Below are 25,561 nucleotides of genomic sequence, written 5' to 3'. Positions count from 1 at the left end.
TGTGATAAGGCTTTGGGAAAGTTCTGTAGAAAAAAGGATGATTCAATCGATTTGCCTTTCTTCTACCAAGTAATGGAAAAACAAGAAATCTTCACAAAGATGACTTACCTAGAGATCAAAAAGTTACAGCTTCTTTGGAAAATAAATAATAATAATAATGGTACTTGTTAAGCCCTGACAGTGCTCTGAGCGCCTGGGTCGATCCAAGGGAATCAGGTTGCCCCACGTGGGGCTCACAGTTTTCATCCCCATTTTCCAGATGAGGTAACTGAGGACACAGAGAAGTTAAGGGGCTTGCCTAAGGTCGCACAGCAGACGAGTGGCGGAGCAGGGATGAGAACCCACCCACGTCCTCCGACTCCCAAGCCCAGGGTCTTGCTACTGAGCCACGCTGGCAGGCCCCATTTTGCCTCTACGTGCCTTTTCTCCTCAGACTTCCAGGCGCCTGAGTGGGCAGAGTGAAAAAAACTGGGAGGAAAAGCGCTTCCCTTTGGATCCCTTTTCAGTCACCATTTCGGGCTTCTAGAAGTGAAAGGGAGCCACAGAATGGCTGAAACCCCGGTGGGTGGGTGGGAGAGGCAAATCCCGTCAGAGCCTTCAAGGAGAGGGGGTTCAGTGATCGAGCTAGTATTTTCTGTTTCTCTGGCATCATTTTTTTCCCCCTATATACTTACCGCTGGCCCTTATTCTTTGTCCCCGACTCCCTTTAGCAACAAAGCCCCTTTCCCCTGCTCCTCCCCTGTGTGATAATAATAATGATAATATTGGTATTTGTTAAGCACTTACTATGTGTAGAGCACTGTTCTAAGCGCTGGGGAGGATACAGGGTAATCAGGTCATCCCACGTGAGGCTCACAGTTAATCCCCATTTTACAGATTAGGTAACTGAGGCACAGAGAAGTGAAGTGACTTGCCCACAGTCACACAGCTGACAAGTGGCAGAGCCGGGAGTCCAACCCATGACCTCTGACTCCAAAGCCCAGGCTCTTTCCACTGAGCCACGCTGCTTCCCTAATCCACTGAGAGCTCACCTCCTCCAAGGGGCCTTCCCAGACTGGGCTTCCCCTTTTCCCTCTGCTCCCTCTCTGCTCCCCCCTTCACCTCCCCTCAGCTAAGTCCCCTTCCCCCCCCTTTCCGTCTCCTCCTCCCCCCTCCCTTCCCCTCCCCTCAGCACTGTGCTCATCTGCTCATCTGAAAATAATTTTATTACCCTATATATTTTGTTAATAAGATGTACATCCCCTTGATTCTATTTACTGCTACCGTTTCTGTCTCCCCCGATTAGACTGTAAGCCCGTCTGCTGTGTGATTTAAGCAAGCCGCCTAACTTCTCTGTGCCCTCGCTTACCTCATCTGTAAAACGGGGATGAAGACTATGAGGCTCACGTGGGACCTCATTCCCTTGTATCTACCCCAGCGCTCAAACAGTGCTCTGCACGTAGTAAGCGCTTGACAAATACCAACATTTATTCTTATTGTTACCAGCCGCTGCGGCCTCCGACTGTCAGCTCTGGCCGCTCCACACAGAGAAACTCGGCCTGAGGGCGGAGTCGGGGCCTGAGGGAAGCGAGCGGGGAGCGGAGCCAAGGATTGCCCGCGCTGGGGCTCTGACTGCAGGGAGGACTGGCCGACTGACTGGCTGATTGGCTTCTCCCCGCCTTCTTCGCCCGCTTAAAGAACGGGAAAGAAAAAAAACCCAAAAACCTCCTCAGGTTTCCTAGATGACGTGCCATTCCTAAACGAATGGGAAATTGTGGACTTTTCTGGTGGCAATAGAGGCAATATTGAGCCTGCTGCCGCGGAACTCTATCCGATCTTCCTCTGGGGGAGATCCTTCGTTTTCCATAGGATTCAAATTAAAGTAGGAAAAAAATCAATGTGATTAGGCTTCGGGAAAGTTCTGTCAGAAAACATGACAGTTTGATCGATTTGCCTTTCTTCTAGTAGGTAACGGAAAAACAAGAAATGCCAGATTGGCTTAAAAAGAAGTCTTCAGAAAGAAGACTTACCTAGAGGTCAAAAACTTAGAGCTTCTTTGGGAAATAAGAAATTATCATTAATAATCATCATCATGGTACGTGTTAAGCGCTGACGGCGTGCCAAGCCCTGCTCTAAGCGCCTGGGTAGATCCAAGGTAATCAGGTTGTTCCTCATGGGGCTCACAGACTTAACCCCCATTTTACAGATGAGGTAACTGAGAGCACTGAGAAGTCAAGAGGCTTACCTAAAGTCACACAGCAGACAAGTGGCAGAACAGGAATTAGAACCCACATCCTCCGGCTCCCAAGCCCGTGCTCTTGCCACTAAGCCACCTGTCAGTCCCTCTTTTTCCTGTATGCGCATTTTCTCCTCAGACTTCCAGGCGCCTGAGCGGGCAGCCCGAAAAAACTTATGAGAAAAGCGCTTCCCTTTGGATCCCTTTTCAGTCATCATTTCGGGCTTCTAGGAGTGAAAGGGGACCACATCATCGTTGAAAAACTAGCTCTCTTCTCCTCTTCAAAGCTCTACTGAGAATTCACCTCTTCCAGGAGGCCTTCCCAGACTGAGCCTCCCCTTTTCCTCTGCTCCTCTTCCCCCACCCCAATCGCCCCTACTCCCTCCCTCTGCTCTATCCCCGTTCCCCTCCCCTCAGCACTTGTGTATATTTGGACATATTTATTACTCTATTCATTTTATTAATGATGTGTATATACCTATAATTCAATTCTATTGATCTATTTTGATGGTGTTGATGCCTGTCTACTTGTGTTTTTTTTGGTTGTCTGCCTCCCCCTTCTAGACCGTGAGCCTGCTGTTGGGTAGGGATTGTCTCCATCTGTTGCCCAATTGTACTTTCCAAGCGCTTAGTACAACGCTCTGCACACAGTAAGCACTCAATAAATATGATCAAATGAATGAATGAAAACCCAGCCAGCGTGTTTGAGAGGCAAATCCCGTCAGAGTCCTCAAGGAGAGTGGGTTCAGTGATCGAGCTAGTATTTTCTGTTTCTCTGGCGTCATTTTTTTTCCCCTTATATACTTACTACTAGAACTTATTCTTTGCCCCGACTCCCATTAGTGACAAAGCCCCTTTCTCCTTCTTCTCTCCTGTGCCCTCTCTGCTCGCCCCTCAAGGAAACCTCTCGGCTGGTTAGTCAGGGGCTCAGTGACCCACTGGGCCAGGCACAGATAAATTTGGTGCCTGAGTGGCCAAAGGAGTCACCTGGAGGACAGGTTGGTGCCCAAATGACCCAAGGTGTCACCGAGAGGTCAGGTCAGTGCCCGAGTGACCCAAGAAGTCACCGAGAGGTCAGGTCGGTGCCCGAGAGACCCAAGGAGACACCGGGAGGACAGATCGGCACCTCTGTGACCCAGTGGGCAGAGCCAATGCTGTCTCTCTGACAAGTAGATTCCCCGTCCTCACATAGTACCCCAATTGGAAAAGAAAGAAAAAAAAACTCCTTTCCTACCTATTCGTTTAAATCCGATTAATTCTTCCTTTAGATAGTAAAACAACCCCTAAAAATTGCTAATATATTGTAGATGCTGAAACTTATTCATCAATATGCCACCAAAGACAGTTTTAGACAATTTCTCTAATGAATCCTTTAATCTAACTAGTGATCCTACGTCATGTAAGTAAATAAATGAAGCTACAAATGAAAGGGGCTTTTTTTTCTTGTCCTGGATTAAGGTCACCTGCCACCCCACCCCCTCCATGCCCCTGCCCAATTCCTTTCCCTTCTGTGTGACCCAGGCAACTGGATTTGTAACCTTTAAGCATATTCCTAAGTGTTTGGGAGGCTACAATGCAGTTGACAGACCTGATCCCTCCCCACAAGGACTTTACAAAAAGTTGGGGGGAGGCAGACAGGAAAGTAAAGTGGAGAAACAGCATGGCCTAGTGGCAAAAGCACAGGCTTGGGAGTCGGAGCATGTGGGTCTTAATTCCTCCTCTGCTGCTTCTCTTCTGAGTGACTTGGGGCAAGCTGCTTAACTCCTAACATACTAACTTCTTACATACAGCAAGGAAAGACTCAATGCTCCTAGATCCTGGGAAAAAACCTCCTCTGTAAAATGGGGATGATGCATGATGTGGTATGATGGTATTTTTGAGTGCTTGCTTTGTGGCCAGGTGAGGAATGAATCCCTTTTGACTGTTGGGAAAATTCACATCTCTGCAGGACTCTAAGCAATTCTCTCTATAAATGTTGTTATATTGTATTCACTACAGCACTTAGTATATAAAGTGATTAATAAATATGATTGATTCTCAATTCTAGCATCCTCACAGAGGAGCTTCAGTCTCTCAGAGCACTATTTTGATGAGAAAGGAGTTAATTTGTTAGTGTTAGTCTATACACATGTAGATGTGTGGCCATGAGTGTGCATCCATGTGCCTGTGGGGGCTGTATGACAAATGTATCTACAAATGTGTGTGTGGGGGGGGGGGGATATGTACAAATGTACAATAGGATGAGGTGACCGAAGGTCTCGAGTTCATCTGTGTAATACTGAGAAGCAGTGTGGCCTAGTGAAAAGAGCCTGGGCCTGGGAGTCAGAGGACCTTCATTCTAATCCCAGCTCCACCACTTGTCTGCTGTATGATCTTGAGCAAGTCACTTCTCTTCTTTGAACCACAGTTAACTCATCTGTAAAATGGGGATTAAGTCTGTGAGCCCCATAGGGTCAGGGACTGTGTCCAACCCAATTTGCTTGTATCTACCCCGGTGCTAAATACAGTGCCTGGCACATAGTAAGTGCTCAACTAATACCATTAAATAAAGAGGATAGGGGACCGGTTTACCTCTGGAATCCTAGGCTTTGCAGCAGTGGTAGGAGTGAACTCAAAAGCTGGTCCAAAGTCTTCCCCACCTTAGTCCCAACAATATTTCCTTGCCACACACAGCTCGGCAGGAACTAGAGGTCTGGGAATCGGCCACCTGTTTAGCCATTCTGGGCCTCAAAGTAATTGAATAGGTTAAACTGACACAGATTCCCACTGCAGGAAATCCCTCCCTCTCAAGCCCCAAACTAAAACAGCAGACCTGATGAGTAGTCATTTTATTCCCACAGAGTTGTAACAGCCATTCCTGGTGAAGACTCTGGGGCCAGGGAACATCAACTGTTCCAGATTCAGGGGCCCCTCCCTCCTCCGGGCTGCAAGCCCAGGGGCTAGTTGGAACTAGGGGGAGCCAGGAGGGAGTATGGGGAGCCAGGTGGGATAAAGGGGAGCCAGGTGGGAAAAGGGAGAGCCAGGATCCCAGAGTGAGATGAGACTCTCCCCTACTCTCTGGAGCTCCAGGGCATGAATCCCACGTTCTCCACACAGTGCACTCAGGACTCAGTCTCATTGCAGGAGGGCAGCTCAGCCTGTCTTGGTTCAGGGCTGGCCAGCATGGCATTGTCCACCTCCAGTTCCGATGACATCTTGTTGTGCGTCGGAGAGGTTGTGAGAGGTGAGTGGGGAGGGTTGGTCATTTCCCAATCTCTCTGTAGGGCCTGGCGGACCTTCCCCATCTGCAAATTCAGGCTCCTCATCTTCAATTCGCTAGGTCTTTGAGCCCTCTGGGCCTCTTCTTGCCTGGTCATCTGCCGGGCCCAGACACCACGTTGATTCTTCCCTTTCCAAGATGAGCACTTGAATCTATCAGACCCTGAGTGAAGAGGCCAAGCATTGCACCAGACTTCTGGCCTCCAATGGAGTCCCCACGAGGAAAGGGTGGGAGCCGGACCACTCCCAGTGTCCAGCAGGAGGCCATGGTTTGCCCGGGGAGGTACATATTTATATTAATATGTTTCCCCCCTAGACTGTAAGTTCATTAGGAGCAGGAAATATGCCTACCAACTGTGATGTATTGTACTTCCCTAGAGCTCAGTACAGTGCTCCACACATAGTAAATACTCAATAAATACCGCTGATTGATTGAGGAAGGCCTTTTCCTGCCCCTGGAGGCTCCATCCTCCCCACCCTGAGCACCCACCGACCAACGACTTACCACCCAGGGGAGGATGCGGAGAGTCACCAAAGGAAATGAGATGCCCCATCATGGACTTCCTCTTCAGAGATGTCCAAAGCTCCTCCTTGGGATCCTGCAAACCCACATCCTCTGTCCCAGATGGTACACTGGAAGCCAAATGGACTTTTTCTTAAGTACTCCCGGCAGGTGGTTTAGGCATGATGAGGTCTGAGGTTGGAGTCAGGGATGACCCTACACTGCTCTGACTGGAGGTGCCTCCGATCCACAAACCATCACCCCAAGAGTGGGGTCTCCACCTTCCCCTGCTGCTCAGGCCTCCAAACCTGAGGTCTGAGCCCATTCCACTCAGGTGTCAGGCCCAGAGGAGCCCAGAAGAAATCTCCCCCTGACCCCGTCTGTCCTTACCACTGACCACCAGTTTGAGGACATCAGGTCCCAGGCTCCTCTGGGGCAAGTCTGACAGCTGCCTTCACCTGGTTCTCTGCTCTGACTGAGAGCTGAGGAGCTCTGAGGCCACAACCCTACCTGGAGTCCAGAAAGACTCCCATCCAGGCCACAACCATCCAGTGTGCCCAAGCCCCAGCTGAGAACCCAAGGAAGGAGCAAGGTCAGCCACAAGGCAGCCTCTGGGCACTGGGCCAGGGTCACAGTCAGCCCCACTGGATCAGGATCACACAGGGACAAGAGGCAACTCTGCTGTGCGCCTGGGGAAAAATTCCTGCTGGGAGCACCCGGCCTGGACCGTGGGTAGGAGGGAGGGTGGACCCTAAAACTCTTCTTTAACTACAATCCCAGGCAGGGGGAAGAGCTGACACCTGGAGGGGAACACAGATGACATACGCCAAGCTCCGAACCCAGAGCCACACTAATACAATGTGGAACTGGGGGCACTCACCTAAAACTCCATTCGGGAACAGGGGGCCCAGACAGTCCCTTCCCCGACACTTCCTCTTTCACCCACTCTACCCTGGAAGGGCCAGGCTGAGACATTAGATCTCAAAAAACAAACTCACTTGCCTCAATTCCATCCCCAAGCCTGCCGTGGGTTAAATGCAGTGTGAGGCCCCGGCCAAATGATTGCTATAGCCCCACAGAGCAGGACATGGGGAGGCCAGAGTCAGAGGGGCTGGGCCGAGTGCAGCCACCTCCCTGAATAATTCCAGGTCCCATTTGTGGCTCCCTTTGACTCCAGCTCCCAAGAAGATGGGAAGCCAAAAGAGAATGAGCAATGCTTTATCAGAACCTGGCACATCTTTGTGAAGCTAAAGTCCCCTTTCTGTTGCAGAGGGTGAGGGCAGTGCCTGCAATTCTGAGGGATATGCCCAGCCCTGGAGGGACCAAACCCTAAGCCTTCCTTGACCCTGGTCTCTCCCACATTTATCAATGGTCTCTGGAGAAGCAAGAGAAACATCCCTTTTGATGTGGATCCAAACACTGCAACCCAGCTTCCAAAGACCTTCAAATGGGAAAACAAGTTTTCTCTAGACTGCCTTCTCACATCCCCTCCCATGCCCTTCCCCTTCCTCTCTCCCCCAACTCCCCCTCCCAAAGAAGCAAGGCTGAGAGATAAGCCAGCAGCTGCCCAGACCACTGAGGCTTCTTGCACCCAACACAAATCCTGGGGTTGATGGGGTGGGTGGTATTAGCTGGCCTCGGTGGTGTTAGCTGGCCCTCGACTTGGTCCCAGGGCAGCAACAGAAGCTCAGTGTAACTGATTTCACAGATGTGAGAAGTTGTGTGGCCTAGTGGAAAGCACACGGGCCTGGGGAATCAGAGGACCTGGGTTCTAATTCTGCTCTGCCACTTGTCTACTCTGCAATCTTGGGCCAGACACTTTGATTCTCTTTGACTCAGTATTCTCATCTGTAAAATGGAAATTAAATATTTGTCCTTCCTCCCCTAAGACTGAGAGTTCTGTGTCTGACCTGATTATCTCCCTGAAATAAGGTCTGTTCCCCTCCCTGTCCCATTCCCCCCTGGCCCAACAGACAGTTCAAGTAGATGCCATTAGGAAACTAAGTCCCACCCATCTGAACCCCAGCCTGGAAGCCTGCTGCTCAGATGAAGGCAGAAAACACAGCAACCCAATCAACTCTAGGAACAATATTCCCTCCCTGTCCCACACCTGACACCTGATACCTCCGACAGAAAACAGAGAGTCCCAGGACCTGGCAGATGGGGTACTGGGAGGAGGAGGAAGAAAAGGAGGAAGAGAAGGAGGAGGACGAGGAGGAGGAAGAGGACGAGGAGAGGAAGAAGAGGAGGAGAAGGAGGAGAAAGAAGAAGTGGAGATGGAGAAGGAAGAGGTGGAGAAGGAAAAGGAAGAAGAGGTGAAGGAGGAGGTGGAGGAGGAGAAATAGGAGGAGGAAGAGAAGGAGGATGTGGAGGAAGAGGAGGTGAAGAAGAATTGAGTGGAAGAGGAGGAAGAAAAAGCAGAGGAGAAGGAAGAGGAGGAAGGGAAAGAAGAGAAGTACTGTCCAGGTGATTACACCCAGACTTCTCTCATTCTAAGTGCCTCAGGCCCTACCTGACTGCTGCCTGTTCTCTGAACCAGGGTTGGGGAAAAGGTGTGCCTACTCAGATGCATATGAATCTTCCTCTTAGTTCTCCCTACTCCTTTCTAACCTGTAGAGTCATTCTGTATCCAGAGAGAGTCATCTTCTCCTTCTGTCTGAGTAAAGCCCCTCTACAGCCCTCCAGCTGGGCTGGATGCTCCTTCAACGGCTTTCCAAGTATCCTGCCCAGAGGCTCCAGCTTCATCTTCCAGGGAGCCCTGGCTTTCCTTTCTCCAGCCAAAGACCTGAGGGCACAAGAAAGGCCAAAGAGGTCAGCAGCAGCTCTCTTTCAAACTGCCCATTCCATGTGACAGGGTGAAACACACAGCACACTCAGAATCATTGTGGTATTTGTTAAGCACTTACTATGTGTCAAACACTGTTTTAAGCACTGGGGTAGAATCAAGGTAATCAGGTTGGACAGAGTCCCTGCCCCACATGGGGAAGTCTAAGTCCAGGTGAGAACAGCTATATAATGTATTTATTGATATTATTTGTCTGTGTGCTCCTCTAGCCTGTGAGCTTATTATGGGTAGAGAATGTGTCTGTTTATTGTTCTATTATACTCTCCCAAGCGCTTAGTAAAGTGCTCGGCACACAGTAGGCACTCAGTAAATACAAATGAATGAATGAGAAATGCCCCCCCACCCTCCTGAGGCCCCAAGAACACAAGAATGGGCAACCAGACTTACCTGACCATTACTGTGCTAGCCACCCCCCTTGCATCCTTGCAAGGGCCCAGCTTTATGCCAGTGGTCCAGGTCTTAAAGCAGCCCCAAACTATTAACTTGGGCTTGATAGACACCGGCTAGGAAATGTTTGGGGGCTTTGGAGAAGCTCTGGGAGTGTCTTGAGGCATCAGAGACAATACGTCAGAGACACTATGGGAGAAGCCCAAACAACTCCCTTACAAGGGTATAGAGAAGTTCCGTGGGCTAGTGGACAAAGTAAGGACTTGGGAGTCAGAAGGGCTAGGGTTCTAATCCTGCCTCTGCCACCTGTCTACTGTATGACCTTGGCAAGTCACTTCATTTCTCTGTGCCTCAGTTACCTCATCTGTAAAATGGGAATTAACACTGTGAGCCGTACATGGGACAGAGACTATGTCCAACCTGAGTAATTTATATCTTCCCCAGTGCTTAGTAGTGTGCCTGGCATATATGTGGCTTGGTGGAAAGAGCACGGGCTTGGAAGTCAGAGGTCATGGGTTCTAATCCTAGCTCCACTCCTTGTCAACTGTGTGACTTTGGGCAAGTTGTTTAACTTCTCTGGGCCTCAGTTACCTCATCTGTAAAATAGGCCCCATGTGGGACAACCTGATTACCTTGTATCTACTCCAGCACTTAGAACAAAGCTTGGCACATAGTAAGCGCTTAACAAATACCATTATTATTATAATTACTAATAATAAATGTCATTAAAAAAAGATTAAGAGGCACTGAAACTCCACAGCACAGGGAGCGTGGTGTAGTTCCTGGGTCAGTGCTCAGCCTGCTTCTGCTGTCCAATTCTGGGCCTTTCTGCAAGATTGGCAATGAATTCATGTCTTCAAAGCAGCTACCCAAAAATTGCCTCCTTGGGCAGCCCCACTTGACTAGGCCTAGCTGGCCTGCCATAGAAATGGGGTGATGTGAAAGCAGTGTGATGCTAGAGGGGTTTCATGAATTCCCCAAATCCCACGAGAAGCTATGAGGACTGCTCACACCTTCTTTGATGCCTGGAACTCCCTCCCACTTCATATGCCTCAGACCACTCCTCTCCCCATCTTCACAGCACTTATGAAATCACATCTCTTCCAGAAGGCCTTCCCTGACTATCTCTCATCTCCGCCCCCTATTGCCCCCACTACCTGACACATCGGAATCCACTATACATTTGGGTATTTTCACACCCGGGAACACTTTATTACTTCCTTTTATCTGTAATTCATTTCAGTATCTGAATTTTCTGCTAGACTGTAAGCTCCTTTAAGGCAAGGTCATGTCCATTAACTCAACTGTACTCTCCCAAGTGCTTAGTGCAGTGCTCTGCCTGGAATAGATGCTCAATAAATACTACTGATTGACTGATTGAAGGATGACTGAAGGAAAGCCCCTCTCACACCTCTCCAGACTGGGTTCCCTCCATCTGGCCTCTACTCCAGAACACATTCAGACTTCTGGGAAGAATGCTGCAAAGCTCATCCCCAACCATGTTTTTCAACCTCTGACACACAATCAATCAGTCAATCATTGGAACTTATTGAGCGCTGTATGTAGAATACTCATTCTATTGTATTTATTGAGTGCTTACTATGTGCAGAGCACTGTACTAACTGCTTGGGAGAGTACTGTACTAAGTACTTAGTAGAGTACAATGCAATGGAGTTGGTAGATAGGATCTTTGCCCACAAGGAGCTTACAATCTAGACAGGGAGACAGATATTAAAATAAATTTCAGGTAGACAAAATGGGAGCATAAAGGATACGAAAGGAAGCGGTATGGCCTATTGGCAAGAGCATGGGCCTGGGAGTCAGAGGCCCTGAGTTCTAATCCCAGTTCTGCTATTTGTCTGCTCTGTGAATTTGGGCAAGTCACTTAACTTCTCTGTCCCTCAGTTCCCTCATCAGCTAAATTGGGGATTCAATACCTGTTCTCCCTCTTACTTAGACTGTGAGCTCCAGGTAGGACCTGATTAGCTTCTGTCTCCCTCAGCTCTTAGGATAGTGCTTGGCATTTAGTTAGCACTTAACAAATACCCCAATTATTACTATTATCATTATTATTATTATTACTATTATCATCTTGCTTCTAACTCAGCACTTAGTACAGTGCTTGACACCAAGTAAGTGCTTAACAGAACTTAGTGGATAGAGCACAGGCCTGGGAGTTAGAAGGACCCGGGTTCTAACCCCAGTTCTGCCCCTTATCTGCTGTGGAACCTTGGGTAAGCCACTTCACTTCTCACGGCTTCAGTGACCTCATCTGTGAAATAGGGATTAAGACTGTGAGCCCCATGTGGGCTCACATGTACCCAGACTGAGCTCCTCTTCTCCCTCTACTCCCTCTACCACCACCCCTTCACCTCTCCGCAGCTAAACCCTCTTTTCCCCCCTTACCCTCTGCTCCTCCCCCTCTCCCTTCCCATCCTCTCAGCACTGTACTCGTCCACTCAACTGTATATATTTTCATTACCCTATTTATTTTGTTAATGAAATGTACATCGCCTTGATTCTATTTAGTTGCCATCGGTTTTTACGAGATGTTCTTCCCCTTGACTCTATTTATTGCCATTGTTCTTGTCTGTCCGTCTCCCCCGATTAGACTGTAAGCGCGTCAAACGGGCAGGGACTGTCTCTATCTGTTGCCGACTTGTTCATTCCAAGCACTTAGTACAGTGCTCTGCACATAGTAAGCGCTCAATAAATACTATTGAATGAACATGCACAGCGTCTAATCTGATTAACTTGTATGTATCCCAGTGCTTAGTACAGGGCCTGGCACATAGTAATTGCTTAACAAATACCATTAAAAAAACCAACACAATTATGTACCTAAGTGCTGAAGGAGTGGGATGACTATTAACCAGGGAACATGCGTACCAACTCTGTTGTACTCTCCCAAGTGCTTGATACAGTGCTCTGCATATGTGCTCTGCACATAGTAAGCGCTCAATAAATACAATTGAATGAATGAAGTAAGCACTCAATAAATCGATTGATACTACAATAACTTATAGACTAAGGCTTGTGTGCATTCGCCAACCTTGTCCCTGCCCAGCTGTGTGGCTTAGTAAATAGTGCACGGGCCTGGCAGTAAGAAGGATCAGGATTCTAATCCTGGATCTGCCACTTGTCTGCTGGGCAAGTCACATCACTTGACCTTGGGCAAGATACTTCACTTCCCAAGGCCTCAGTTACCTCATCTGTTAAATGGGGATTAAGAGGGTGAGCCTCCATGTAGGACAGGGACTGTGAACAGTGCTTGGCACATAGTAAGCATTTATCAAGAACCATACTATTATTAAGGGGTACAGATCCAAGTGCATAGGTGACTCAGAAGGGATGGTGAATATGGGGAGATGAAGGTTTAGTCAGGGATGGCCTCTTGGAGAAGATGGGATTTTAGCAGTGCTTTGTAGATGAGAAGAGTGGTAGTTTGACAGATATGAAGGGGAAGGGAGTTCCAGGCTAGAGGAAGGATGTGAGAAAGGGGTCAATTAGAGCGATGCTTCTCTGCTCATCAAGGGTTTGTCGATCTAAGTACTTGGGTAAAACATCAGCATGGTGCTTCAAAGGAGGTGGAGAAGGAGGACGAGGAGGAGGAGCAGGAGAAGGAAGAGGAGAACCCCTGTTGTCCAGCAGGTCCACCTCTTCTTCAATTTAATGTTGGTATTTGTTAAGCGCTTACTATGTGCCGAGCACTGTTTAGGAAACGTACGTCTCAGCACAAAGGGGCCGCTCCTAATTGTCATTATTATTATGAATATTTGTTGAGTGCCTACGGGGGTAAATATGATTATGTCCTTGTAGGTGCTGTTTTAGCTCTCCAATCTGGGTCTTATCAGCCATTACCTCCTCTATTGCACAGACCTCTTGGTTAAAGGATAAGGCGGGAAATGATGGGGCTTTTTAAGCACTTGTCCTTTACACTGTGGAGGGGACCCTCTCTTCCTAACCAATGCAACAGTGCTTTAGAGGGGCCCTGATCCTCTAACTCCAACTCTCCACCCCTGCAGAATACAGAGGAAGGTACTCAGAGGGGCTGAGGCCTGCCCATATACAAGGTAGCCAGGAAAAGAGACAACGGAAACCCCTGGATGGATTGTGGCTCAAGATGAAGGCTACACCTGTCTTCCATGAAGCTATGCCTTACTGCAGGGAGCAGGCAGGGGTGTTAAAAACAGGGGTCTAAACTGGTTCTTTCATGGTGTCACACCAAAATGCTAAGCAAAAGCTTCTCTCTCACTTTCCCCACCTCAGTGTCCAGCCCCTACTCTTTCCCCATCCTTTAGAAACTGCCCCAGCAGCCCCTTGGCTTCTGGAGCAGGAACCTCTCTCTGCCTACAGCACTGAACCCTAACACCAAGAAAGAGATCTGCTCTCCAGCCAATCCTCTGCCACGCTTACCCTGAAGCCAGAGTTCCACAGAGGGGCGGGAGGGCCCAGCCAGCCAATGATGGATCCAGCTTCACTGCCCCACAGGGGGAAGTTTTGGGAGATGCTGTCAGGTGGTGCGGTGTGAAGTGAACTTGATACGGCTGGCCACCAGTGGGGCTTTTATTGGACTTCTTTTTCTGCAGGGGCAATAAGAAAAATGGTTCCATCACTTTTCCATCAGTCCTGGTGACCTTCTCCCTTTCCTTAACCCCCCAGGACCAACCCAGCCCACTTTGTGCTTCAGTAATCCCTGGGGCCTTCTAAACTTTCTGCACCCCACTCCCTCACCCTGTGGCCCCTTCCACCCTGTGCTATCCCTCCCACTCCCAACTCTACATCTCTTTGCTCTTAAATCCTCATCTTAGAGAGAGCAACAGTTCCATCATCATCATGAGATTTTGGTGGCTCAGTGGAAAGAGCATGGGCTTTGGAGTCAGGGCTCATGAGTTCGAATCCCAGCTCTGCCACTTGTCGGCTATGTGACTGTGGGCAAGTCACTTAACTTCTCTGTGCCTCAGTTCCCTCATCTGTAAAATGGGGATTAAGACTGTGAGCCCCACGAGGGACAACCTGATTCCCCTATGTCTACCCCAGCGCTTAGAACAGTGCTCGGCACATAGTAAGTGCTTAACAAATACCAACATTATTATTATTATTATCATCAATGGCATTTATTGAGTGCTTACTAAGTGCCTGGGAAAGTACAACAATAAAACACATTCACACACACTCACACTCCATGGCATGTACTCATCATCATCAATGGTATTTATTGAGTGCTTATTGTGTGCAGAGCATTGCACTAAGCACTTGGAAGAGTACAATACAAAGGAGTTGGTAGTTACAGGCCCTGCCCTCAAAGAGATGACAGTCCCCTACATACATACATGTACACACACAACCTAAACACCCCCAGGACAGTCTCAAGGCTTCACCAAAGAGCACCTCCAATAGGGAAAATAAGTCACCTGGGGCTTGGGGGACTTGGAACAGGAACTATGTTAAATATTTTCCCTTGGAGAGAACTATTTCCGGGATCCCTCCATTGTCTCACTAGAAGCAGGGAAAGGTCTGGGGGTACAACATGGCCCAAGGACACCAAACAAAATACTTACATTCTTAGAGAGTTCTCCACATCTGTATTCTTGGCCCAAAATGAGTTTCCTGGATTTCATTTCTGAAACTTGCTTCTGGCTGACATGGCTCAGGCTTCATAAACCACACATAAAGTATCTGGTGAATTTTAGGAAATGATCGAGACCCTGCACAACACTCTTCTCAGCCTCAAATATCAGTGCAAGGGTTGTTCGGAAAGTGCTGCCCATTCGTTTCAAACCCCATCAGCAGCTGATGGGGAAACAAATGCCTCAAAAATATTGATCATCCCTGAATTATACACTGACAGTCAGCCCCAGGAGCCGAAGCTGTGGCCCAGATTGGCTACAGAACAAAACATAAGGTAAAAGCAAAGTCCATTGTCCAAGACCCTGATTTTTTCTTTCCTAATCAATCGATCAATCAATGGAATTTATTGAGTGCTTACTGTGTGCAGAACACTGTACTAAGCACTTGAGAGGGTACAACAATTGTACAATTTCCTGTCCACAATGAGCTTATAGTCTAGGACTAACTAACACCTTCAATGCAGTTGGTCAGTGCCTGGAGGCACCAATATCCCCAAGACAGTCACTTAGCATTTTTCTCCCTCACTAGCCATGCCTCCCTCCTTCCCTCCTTTTCTCTCTCTCTCTCTCTCTCTCCTCCCCGGGCCCCTCAGTGAGGAACTCTCCACACTCTACTCCAGGGATGGGGGAGGGGGAGGGACAAAGCAAGGGGGTGTCCCAATAGGCAGCCTTTCTGGGTGACTGCTGCTGTCCCAAGGTGAAGGAGATGGGAGAGACAGTTGTTTCAACAGGATTTGTTTTTGCTCCCTGTTAATGACTGTGGTGTGGTGGATAGAGCATGGGCCTGGGAGTCAGAAGGTCATGGATTCTCATCTCGGCTCCATCACTTGTCTGCTATGTGACCTTGGGCAAGTCACTTAATTTCTATGCCTCAGTTACCTCATCTGTACAATGGGGATTGAGACTGAGCCCCACGTGGGATAGGAACTGTGTCTAAAACCTATTTACTTGTAACCACCCCAGTGGTAAGTGTCTGGCATATAGTAAGTGCTTATCAAATACCAAAATTATTAGAGATCAGAATTGGAAGGCTCAGCTATCTAGTCCATCCGCCAAGGAGCCGGGCTCAGAAGCCTGGCCTTGTGTCCCAGCCTTGAGGGACAGAGTCCACATATAATTCTCACCTGTATATCTTTCCCGGTGCTAAATACAGTGCTCTGCACACAGTAAGCACTTAATAAATACTATTACTTTGGGGAAGCCAACAGGGAATTTCTTGGACCCTGCAGAGTTTTGGAAAAGGGGATCTCAGACCCCTGCCAGAAAAACCTTTTCCCCAGAGCTAGGCCTACAGAGAGGAACTCCAGGAATGTGATGGGGAAGGAATGGAGCTGGGGGTCCCCTATAGATCCAAATGAGGTACTTACTCTGACGCCATCTGGCTTCCCAGCTTCTGGTTCTTTTGCTGCACATTTGGAACCCACACAACAACCAGATTCCCAGTATCCAAGCTCTTGGGGAGCGCTGTCTCATTCAGACTCTGCACTGTTAACTAAGACACAGACTAGAAACTATTAAAGCCCTGCCAGCCCCCAGCTGGGCCATGGGAGACCTAGTTAGGTGTGGTACCCATCACCGGGGTTGGCACTAAATTACGAACCCCACCCATCTCCCCAAAGGGTTAGGATGTAATTATTGGACTTCAGAGGAGATTGCAACTTCCTCACTACATTTGACTAGTTTGTTTGAGTGGTGCCTCCATTTCCTCTTCCCCCAAACCCAGCAACTGTTCAGGGTTACTGAACAGAGTAACTTCCTTGGCCAAACGGAAGTGGCAAATCTCCAGGAGACAGGGCTTTTTTAGTCACGGCCTCCACAGGTGTCCTGCATTTGCTCACAAGGCTACCATCAAGCTGTGGGTGACCAGATGGAGGCCATTGTGCTCCTGTCTGTGCTTCAAAAGCCAGTTTCAGAAAAAATCCAACCCAAGAGGGTCCTGTCAGCAACATGAAGTGAGTGACTCACCTGGGCAGCAGGGTGCATGGCATGCTGGTGGGCATAGAAGACAAGGGAATCCTTCGGAGAGTTGTATTTTGGGAAATGAACATCTTCTAAACTGAAACACACACAACCAATCTGAATTTTTTGAAAAAGAAAGAGGCCGAGCTCACGGATGGGAAGGCTTCAGGAAGAAGCCAAGAGGATCTCTTCCTAAAACCAAGGTGGGGTAGGGTAGTGTGCTGACTGAAATGTAGCCCGGGGAAGGGTTCTGAGTTCAAGATTAGCTGCCTATACACATTACACAATGCATAAGTATCCACAAGTTTGAGATGATGTGGCATCATGTGTTCTGTGGTACGAACTTGGACTTTTTTTTACAGGGTTCACTTGTATTTGATATCTAAAACCCCCTGGAATATCATTTTTAAGGGTACCCTATCCAGGTCTAGAGCAGGAATGAGCAGTTACATTGCTTGACAAGCCATTTGCCCTTTTTATTCCCTCATCTTCCCTCCTAAATCATCTCCCTCACAGAACTTTCCCACCAGAGCTGACAAAACCATCATCCTCCCCAATCTCAAACCTATAACCTTGATGTCACCCTGGACTTCTCCCTCTCTTTCAACCTCCATATTCAGTCTGTTGCTTCATTCTGTCATCAGAGGACCTGTGTTTTAATCCTAGCTCTATCACTTGTCTGCTGCGTGATCTTAAAAAAGTAACTTCACTTCTTCACTTCAGTTCCCTCATCTGTAAAATGGAGATCCAATACCTGTTCTCCCTCCTACTCAGACTATGAACCCCATGTGGGACCTGATTTTCTTGTACCTACCCCAACGCTTAGTACAGTGCTTGACACAAAGCAAGCACCTAACAAATACCACAATTATTATTATTAATAATAATGGCAATAATAATACCATCCTCATTATTATTATGCCTCTTTCATGGCACTTCCAGGACCTGCCCCTTCCTTCCAATCTACCAAGCCCTCATGCTGGTCCAGGCACTTTTCAAATCCCAGGATGACCAATGCTCTGGTCTCCCTGCCTCCAATCTCTCCCCTCTCCAATCCAGAGTTCATTCAGATAATTTTTCTAAAATGCCATTCTGTACCCATTTCCCCACGTCTCCTCACTCAAAGGCCTCCAATGGCTGACCACACCTTTCCACATCAAGCAGAGACTCCTGACAATTGGTTTTCAGACATTCATTCAGCTCTCTTCCTCCTACTTATCAACTCTCTTCTCCCACTACACACAGATTGTGGTTTTTCATTCCTCTCCAGATAGCCTTCACAAAGTGTCTCATTGTGTTTCCCGATATTGATCTCTTTCTTATGTTCTCCCTGCAACTTCCTTCCTCCATATAAAACAGCCCCATCTTCAAAGTCCCTCCAAAATCACATCTACTCCAGAAGGCCTTCCCTGACAAATTTCTAATATCCCTAACATATATCCCCCAAATCCTACATCAGCACTTACATGTCACCTATGCACTTAAGTACGCCTAACCCATTGTAGCATCCATATACCTATTTTACGTACTCTATTACTTCCTCTCATCTGTAATTTAATGTTAGACTCCCCATTTAGATCACAAGGTCTGTAAGAGCAAAGATCACAACTACTAATTCTATTGTATTCTTCCAAGTGCTTAGTGCAGTGCTCTACCCAGAGTAGGTGCTCAATAAATTCCACTGATAGATACACAGATTGGTTGGTTGGAATAGAAGAGAAGCAGTGGGAAGGTTAAATAGGTAGAAGCGGCTGAACTTTGGAGGAAGTCAGCTCCTAACTAGCCCCGAGCCTATTCCAGTTGTCCACAACAAGACTCATTGGCCATAGTCTCAGAGCTTCTTGTCAGATTCTAGGGCTTGGGGCTGGGAGGTTCCTGAGGCTCAGACGGCACACTCAGAACCACGCAGGAGCCACTGTGGCCACTGAGGTCATAAATGAAATGGCTTCATCGTCCCCCTGCATGACCCATAGGCTGTTTTTGGCCCACCTTAATTTAGAGACATAAAATGGGTTTTAAAAAACTCCATCACCCTCTCTGGTCCTGCTTGCTCAGCTGTGAAATGGGAATGATTGCCTTTCCACAGGGCCTGGAGGGAGCCACCTTGCCCTAGCACTGTCACTTCCCACAGCCACACCAGGGCATCAGTGCCAGTCTGCAAGTCATTTCCTAAAAGAAACTCCCTTATTAGGCTGTAAGCTCCTTGAGGGTGAGGATCGTGTCTGCCAACTGTACTGAACTCTCCCAAGCACTTAGTACAGTGATCTGCACAAAGCAAGCAAGTGCTCAATAAATACCATTGATTGACTGATCACCGGGCACAACCCAGAGGAGGAGGACTTTCTCACTTTTTCCTTTAGTTTCTCTACCTGGACTGGCCTGCTAACCCTTGAACTTGCCACGACAGGTCCACCAGGAACACCAGGGAGGAGCAGGAGAAAGGGAACATGGAATCAATCATTCATTCATTCATTCAGTTGTATTCATTGAGTGCTTACTGTTTGCAGAGCACAGTACTAAGCGCTTGGGAGAGTATAATATACCAGAGTTGGTGGACATCTCTACCCACAGAGAGCTTACAATCTAGAAAGGAGCTTACAGTTGAGAGACTCTAAGTGTTGGGGCTGAGATAGACTTTAGTTTCAGGCCTGAGGGGAGGGGCAAAGTGTCCCGCCCATTTCCTAGAGCTGGAGACCCGGCAGCCCTGTCCTTGACTGAGGGAAATCACCAAGAACTAGACAAATGAAATATGGAGAGCTCAAACCATGATAAGGCAACTCGACAGGCCCCACTTGCAGGTTTTGGGAGTGCTGTTCCTTGTAAAAGCAGCAGCTGCATCAGGGGTCCCCAGTTCTTCCTTTGGACCAACTCACTGTTTCACTGCCTCTGCAGATACTGATCATTCACATTTCCATCAGACATTCCAACTGCAGTGCACAAAAAATGGGCATCTCCCTCGCCTCAATCCTGCTCATCACTGCATTTCAGGAAAAATGATTACGCATAGCTCCTCATGGCAGGTGCAATAACATGACCAAGTCAGTGCTTCCTTTTTAAGCTGCTTTGTAGGGTACCTCTGTAGAAATTTAAGGGTTTCAGAAGACAAATTCCTGTTGTTTCCAAAATAATTTACCTGCCTTCCAAATAGTAGTTAAGCTTGTTCTGCTCCAAGTTTTCACTCAAGAAGGAAAAGAAAGGGTGAGACTTGAAGAGGTTGAGGGCTGAGAAAGTGGGGCGGGAGACTCCCTTGGCCAGGAAGCAGTAGCTGGGGAAGTTTGTGATCGTCAGTGTCGGAAGTTCATCTGAAGAAATGAGAGAGGCAGGTGAGGTAGATTTTGTGTTCCTACCAGAAGGACCCAATACTTATTTCTGACAAAATTCACCACACTGAATCTGAGAAGATAGAGACCAACCCTCCACTCCAGGTAGAATGAAGGGACTGGATGACACTGTTGAGAAGAACACAAGAGGTGAGACGCACATGCTTGGCCACTTTTTAGGCACAATAGTTCCCTTTCAACACAATGGAATTCAATTTCATCAATCATGATTTCCAGTAAATCTCAAGTCCTCCTTTATACTCATTGTTTTCTTCTGGTACTCAACTTCTGCTGTTCGCAGACCTGGACTGGGAAAACATTCCAAAAACAGGGGCAGAGAAAATGACTTGAGAAGAATTCCTCCTTTTTTCGTCATGCCACACAGGTTCCAGGTTCTCCCTTTAGCTTCTCTGCGATTCTTTTCCTGGGTCAAATCTGATTATTTATTAATTTTCCCTAGCACTTTCTTATTAGGAGATGTGTAAAAAGAACTAGAGACCTCCTATACCATGCAAAGAATATCAAACACTGAACACTTTTCTAAACATCACAAGAGCTCAAATGAGTCAGAGGGATGGTAATAGTAAGGAAGGAAAGCCACATGAGGAAAGAGTGGGTGAGGTGAGAAAAGGCTTTTGGGAAACCACTAGTAATAATAATAATGGTATTTGTAGGCGGTATATGCGAGCATATATATATATAAGAGCAACGTGGGGCTCACAGTCTCAATCCCCATTTTACAGATGAGGTAACTGAAGCACAGAGAAGTGAAATGACTTGCCCACGGCCACACAGCAGACAAGTGGTGGAGCCAGGATTAGAACCCAGGACCTTCTGACTCCCAGGCCTGTGCTCCATCCACTATGCCATGCTGCTTCTCATAAAACCAAGGAAACCACGGTCTGCCTGACTGGGATAGAAACCTTTATCCAATGGAAGCCAGGCACCACATCACCTTCATTTTCCGTGAGAAACCGACCCAGGGAGGGCTGCTCCCTCAGGAGGCGAGGACGGCCCCTTGCGATCCTGTGGCGGGTCTCCCAGCAGTGGGGGTGTTGGCAAAGATTGCAGCCACAGGTACTCTCGTCCCACCGGCTGACATCCACCTCTGCCATCGCCTCCATCAGCCTGAAACAGAAACCAGCACACAAACAGAACAGCTTTGGAGGAAATAAGAAGCTAGCAGGCTAAGTGCATTGCCTAGGGAAACATATGCAGCCTGGGCCTTAACTGGGACAACATATATCAGATGTGTACAGTCAGCTTCAAAGTAGCAAGTGCTAAAGAGGGAGCAATATCAGATGGACAGGGAATTAAATGAACACAAGGAAGTTGGACTAGTGGGAAAGTCTTCCATGAAGCTAAAGAGATTTAGAGGTTACCATTTTCTCTAGATAGAACTATAATATTAGAATCAAGAATGGGTGGCTAAGATGATCTAGAGGAGCCAGAAGGTGGTTTCATCAGTGCTAGACTATATTAAGCAGATCTTTACAATGATAAATATGATGAACACTAAATAAGATACACGAAGAAATTTGCAGTGGGAAGAATCTGTGAGGAAGAACATACAGCCTTGAGACAAATCTGGACAGCCTGAAGGTGAAATTTTTAAGATTTTTAAGAAGAATAAGGAGCATAGCTCCTAGAGAAGGAAGAGGATGTCAAAGGAGCATGGGAGTTGGGGGAGAGGGGAAGTCACATCAGTCAATCAATCAATCATATTTATTGAGTACTTACTGTGTGCAGACCACTGTACTACGCCCTTGGGAGAGTATAATACAACAGTGTTAGTGGACATGTTCCCTACTCGAAGTGCGCTGGGTAGAAGGGAGAGGAATATTAAGGAGTTTGGAAGAGTCAATGCGAAGGAGTCACAAGATGACTCCCAAATCTACATCTCGAGTCCTGATCTTTCTCCTCTCTGCAGTCTCATATTTTCTCCTGCCTCTAGGACATCTCTACTTGGATGTCCAGTGGTCTCCTCAAACTTAGCAGGTCCAAACAGAACTTCTCTTCTTCCTACCCAAATCCTGTCTTCCCCCTGACTTTCCCATCACTAGAGACATCATCGCCACCCTCCCTATCTCACAAGCCCATAACCTTGGCATTATCTTCGACTCATCTCTCTCATTCAAACCGCATATTCAGTCTATCCTTGAATCATGTTGGTTCAACCTTCATGACATTAGTGAAACCTGTCTTTTCCTCTTTATCCAAACTGCTGTTATGCTAATCCAAGCACTTATCCTATTTTGCCTTGACTATTGCATCAACCTCCTTGCTGACCTCCCTGCCTCCTGGCTCTCTCCACTCCAGTCCTTATTTCACTCTGCTGCCCAGTTCATTTTTCTACAAAGCCATTTAGTCCATGTTCCCCTACTCCTCAACAACTCCTTTCCATCAACTTTAAAGCACTCAATCACCTTGGCCCCTCCTACCTTATCTACCTGATTTCCTTACTACAACCCAGCCCTCACACTTTGGTCCTCTATTGCCAACCTATTCACTGTACCTTAATCTCAACTATCTCACGACCAAATTCTCACCCACATCCTGCCTCTGGCCTGGAACTCCCGCCCCCTTCATATCCGACAATCACTCTTCCCACTTTCAAAGCCTTATTAAAATTACATCTCCTCCAGGAAGCCTTCCCTGACTAAGCCCTCATTTCCTCTTCTCCCATTCCCTTCTGAGTTGCCCTTGCACTTGGATTTGCACCCCTTATCCACCCCACCCTCAGCCCCAAAGCACTTAAGTACCTATCTGCAAATTTATCTAAATGATTTATCTATTTTATCTATTTTAATGATTGTCTCCCCTTCTAGACTGTATGCTTCTTGTGGGCAGAAATCATATATACCAACTCTGTTGTACCGTACTCTCCCAAGTGCTTAGTACAGTGCTCTTGCACACAGTAAGTGCTCAACAAATACAATTGATTGATGGAGGCAGGTCACCAGGGGTTGGAGGGAGGGCTGGATTAGGGCAGAACACTGGGAGTTTTGAGGGGGCGTTGTGTAGGGGTAAGATATTGAGATTTGAAGGGGACATTGGCTAGGAGTAGGGTATTGAGATTTAGAGGTGGGGTTGGGTATTGAGATTGAAGGGAGAGTTGGCTAGGAGTAGGTTATTGGGATTTGAAGGGGGCAGAGGCTAGGGGTAGGATAGTGAGATTTGGAGGGGACGTTGCGTAGGGCAAGGTTTTGAGATTTAAGGGCAAGTTGGCTAAGAGTAGGATATTGGGATTTGGAGAGAGGGTTGGGTAGGGGTAGGATGTTGAGATGTGGAAGGGGCGGTGGGAAGGGATAAGATATTGAGATGTGGAGGGGGCAGTGGCTAGAGGGAGGAGAGTGAGATTTGGAAAGGGCTTTGGCTAGGGGTAGGATAGTAAGAACCGTTAGAAAACTTGCGGATTCTGGCAGAGGACAGGATGCTCTGGGGAAAGTACATCCAGGGGGTCGCTCTGAATCGGGAATGAGTCGACGGCACTTAATAATAATAATAATAATAATAATAATGATAAGGATAGTAAGATTTAGACGGGGCTGTGGGTGGTGCTGATGATGATGGTATTTGTTAAGCGCTTACTATGTGTCAAGCACGGTTCTAAGGGCTGGGACAGATACAATAATAATAATATGAATCATAATTTTGGTATTTGTTAAGCGTTTACTATGTGCCAAGCACTGTTCTGAGCGCTGGGGAGGATACAATTCATTCATTCATTCAATAGTATTTATTGAGCGTTTACTATGTGCAGAGCACTGTACTAAGCGCTTGGAATGAACAAGTTGGCAACAGATAGAGTCCCTGCCGTTTGACGGGCTTACAGTCTAATTGGGGGAGAATAATTATGGTATTTCTTAAGCGATTACTATGTACAGAGCTCTGTTCTAAGCACTGGGGTAGATAACAGGGTAATCAGATTGTCCCACGTGGGGCTCACATTTTTAATCCCCATTTTTACAGATGAGGTAACTGAGGCACAGAGAAGTTAAGTGATTTGCCCAGACAAGTGGCGGAGCCGGAATTAGAACCCATGACCTCTGACTCCCAAGCCGGTGTTCTTTCCACTGAGCCAGCTGCTTCTCTACAAGGTGATCAGGTTGTCCCACATGGTGCTCACAGTCTTAATCCCCATTTTCCAGATGAGATAATGGAGGCATAAGGAAGTGAAGTGACTTACCTTAAGTCACACAGCTGACAAGTGGTGGTGGGGACTCGAACCCATGACTTCTGACTCCCCAGCCTTCCCAGACTGAACCCCTCCTTTCCCTCTGCTCCCCCTCCCTTCTTACCTTGCCCTCTGCTCTTCTCCCTTCCCCTCAGCACTGTGCTCATTTGTATATATTTATTACCCTATTTATTTTGTTAATGAGGTGTACATCCCCTCGATTCTATTTATCTTGATGATGCTGTCTTGTGCTTGTTTTGTTCTCTTTTGCTTTGCTGCCTGTCTCCCCCATTTAGGCTGTGAGCCCGTCGTTGGGCAGGGATTGTCTCTGTTGCCGAATCGTACATTCCAATCGCTTAGTACAGTGGTCTGCACATAGTAAGCGCTCAATAAATACTACTGAATGAACGAATGACTCCCAAGCCCATGCTCTTTCCACTAAGCCACGCTGTTTACATCTGGGTGGAAAGGAGCGCTAAGTGGGGCACTCGAGTGTTAAGGAGGAGAATTGCAGCGTGGCTCAGTGGAAAGAGCCCGGGCTTGGGAGTCAGAGGTCATGGATTCGAATCCCCCTCTGCCCCTTGTCAGCTGTGGCTGTGGGCAAGTCACTTCACTTCACTTCTCTGGGCCTCAGTTACCTCATCTGTAAAATGCGGCTGGGGATTGTGAGCCTCACGTGGGACCACCTGATGACCCCGTATCATTCATTCATTCAATAGTATTTATTGAGTGCTTACTCTGTGCCAAGCACTGTACTACGCGTTTGGAATGTGCAAATCCACCCAGATGGATTTGGGTAGAGGCAGTCCCTGCCCACTGACGGGCTTACAGTCTAATCGGGAGAGACAGACAGACAAAAACAATAGCAATAAATAGAATCAAGGGGGTGTACATCTCATTAAAACCATAGCAATAAATAGAATCAAGGGGATGTACATCTCATTAACAAAAGAAATAGGGTAATAAAACATATATACAAATGAGCGGACGAGCACAGTGTTGAGGGGAGAGGAGGAGGAGGAGCAGAGGAAAAGGGGGCTTAGCTGAGGGGAGGTGAAGGGGGGGTAGAGGGGCAGCAGAGGGAAACGGCGAAGCTCAGTATCTCCCCCAGCGCTAAGAGCAGTGCTCTGCACAGAGTAAGCGCTTAACAAATACCAACAACAAAAGGGGGGGAGGCCGGGTGGGGAGTGAGCCGGGGCAGGGGAGGTCCCCCGCTGGCCACTCACCGGGGAAAGCCCGGCGAGGAGGGAGGCTGCGACCTCCCACGG

At 47.7% G+C, this 25,561-nt stretch overlaps 1 protein-coding gene across 1 annotated transcript; it reads right to left on the bottom strand.

Moving 5' to 3' along the window:
- Positions 1 to 5,028: 5,028 nt before the first annotated feature.
- C4H9orf43 (chromosome 4 C9orf43 homolog) lies at positions 5,029 to 24,329 on the bottom strand. The gene is made up of 11 exons (XM_039911743.1): positions 24,306 to 24,329; positions 21,072 to 21,244; positions 20,210 to 20,245; positions 19,930 to 20,098; positions 16,803 to 16,893; positions 16,205 to 16,329; positions 14,769 to 14,862; positions 13,624 to 13,790; positions 8,586 to 8,760; positions 5,979 to 6,072; positions 5,029 to 5,636 (listed from the first exon to the last, which is right to left on the bottom strand). The coding sequence occupies exons 2-11, from the start codon at positions 21,238 to 21,240 to the stop codon at positions 5,317 to 5,319; spliced, it is 1,440 nt and encodes a 479-aa protein (XP_039767677.1). The 5' UTR covers positions 21,241 to 21,244; positions 24,306 to 24,329; the 3' UTR covers positions 5,029 to 5,316.
- Between the last annotated feature and the right edge of the window lie 1,232 nt (positions 24,330 to 25,561).

This window comes from Ornithorhynchus anatinus, chromosome 4, assembly GCF_004115215.2.
Source record: "Ornithorhynchus anatinus isolate Pmale09 chromosome 4, mOrnAna1.pri.v4, whole genome shotgun sequence".
Taxonomy (NCBI): Eukaryota; Metazoa; Chordata; class Mammalia; order Monotremata; family Ornithorhynchidae; genus Ornithorhynchus; species Ornithorhynchus anatinus.
The sequence above is the reverse complement of the archived record's forward strand: the minus strand, read 5'-3'. Positions and strand labels throughout refer to the sequence as shown.